The 1,554-nt window shown below is 48.3% G+C and overlaps 1 protein-coding gene across 1 annotated transcript in view; it reads right to left on the bottom strand.

Annotated features, from left to right (window-relative positions):
• Window positions 1-2: 2 nt before the first annotated feature.
• The window catches only part of RAMP1 (receptor (G protein-coupled) activity modifying protein 1), a gene marked incomplete at both ends in the record, with an annotated part of 9,585 nt that continues 8,033 nt past the window's right edge, over window positions 3-1,554 (bottom strand). Inside the window, one exon of the mRNA XM_009867227.1 lies at window positions 3-254. Within this exon, the coding sequence (XP_009865529.1) occupies window positions 3-254 (252 nt within the window). The remainder of the gene's footprint in view (window positions 255-1,554) is intronic.

The following is a 1,554-nucleotide window of genomic DNA, read 5'->3' as shown; positions in this document are numbered from 1 at the left end:
ACACGATGCCCTCGCTGCGTTTGCTCCTCCACACCACCAGCGCGGTCATCAGCAGGGTGACGAGGATGGGCAGGATGATGAAGGGGCAGAGGATGCTGTTGGGGGGGTCGTGCAACGCCCGGCCCGACGGGGAGCAGTTCCTGAAGTACTGCTTGTGGACAGCCACGAAGAACTCGTCCACCAGGCGGTTGGGCCAGTAGCAGTCGAGCCTCTCGGCGATGAGCGCCGTGCAGTTCGTCAGCTCCCCGTAGGTGCTGCAACACAGAGAAGGGCAGCGACGCTGGAGACCAGCACCGAGACACCTCCGCCCCTCCACCCTTAGTATAAAATACTACATATTTTATGCTATATATTTTATACTATGCTATTATAGATGTGTGTATTTGAGATTGTTACTGGATTTATTTGATTTTTTTAGAGGGTGGGGGTTTTTTGAGATTGCAGGTAGATGTAAAAAAAACCCAAACATACTTGTTTCTTTTTTTTATATTCCCATCAGGTTTTGATCATGCTTTTAAGTGCTCACCCACAGCCAAAAAGCAACAAGGAGTTTTCATTTACAGAAGTAAATGGAAACAGAAAGAATATTTACAGAAATAATGAAGAAGCAAGGGTGGGTTGTTTTTGTTTTTTTTTTGTTAGGTTTGTGTTAATCTGTGCAGCGGTTCACAGCCAGACTGACTGCACCACACAAGCCTCTGGCACTTTTAGGCAAAGGCTTTCAGGAAACCCATCCTGAGTTGGAGCAGCTTGCCTGGCTGCCACCCATCAGGGCACCCTCTATAGCTTGCACAGGTTCACCCCCCCAAAAAAGGACAGAAATAAGTACATTGGATCTACCTGAAATTCTCCTTTTAATTGCCTAAAATTGAGAGGGTTGCGTATGAACTAATAGCACGCTTTGACAGTCATCTCTGCATCTCTCATCTTCCTGTGCAGGTCTTCAATGACCACAACACATCCCACCTTGCTGTGGTCAGCAACTACATTTTTTTTTTAGGGTTTTGTTGTTATTGTTGTTGTTTTTCTCCTCCGCCCCCAAATATTTGGAACACAGGGAGTAGCCCTGAACAGGAGGCACTGCAGGAAGAGGACAGCCCTTGTGCTGGTCCAGCCAGATCATCCTTTTGAAGAACAGGTACTACCATGGGTTTCAAATCATACCTGCTTTAAACGTGGCTATGCATTAAAAAAAGCACATGTAATTCTTTTTTTTCCCCATCTCAGTTACACGCGGTTAATCCTAGAGCAAGCAGAGCAAACCAAAACCCAGTTAGCCAATTAAAAACTTGCTTAGGGGAAGAAATATTTTAGAAGCAGCTTCCCAGCGACTCTCCGCAGCCTCTCTGCCTCTCATCACCGGGGTTTCGGGCAGGCAGCCGTCGCCTCGCGGTGCCCATCAGCGCACGGCAGCGCTGGAGGGAGCCCCTGCGGAGCCCGCTGATTTAATTAACGGGGCGCCTGGAGCGACTAAAAGCAGCTCCTGCTCTGCATCCCGATGTGCAAAATTACCATTTCCCGTTCATCAGTAAGCCTTAGGAGATCTCGGGAGCT

Source organism: Apaloderma vittatum, unplaced genomic scaffold, assembly GCF_000703405.1.
Source record: "Apaloderma vittatum isolate BGI_N311 unplaced genomic scaffold, ASM70340v1 scaffold24133, whole genome shotgun sequence".
In the NCBI taxonomy this organism is placed as follows: Eukaryota; Metazoa; Chordata; class Aves; order Trogoniformes; family Trogonidae; genus Apaloderma; species Apaloderma vittatum.
Note: the sequence above shows the minus strand (reverse complement) of the source record. Positions and strands in the feature narration are given on the sequence as shown.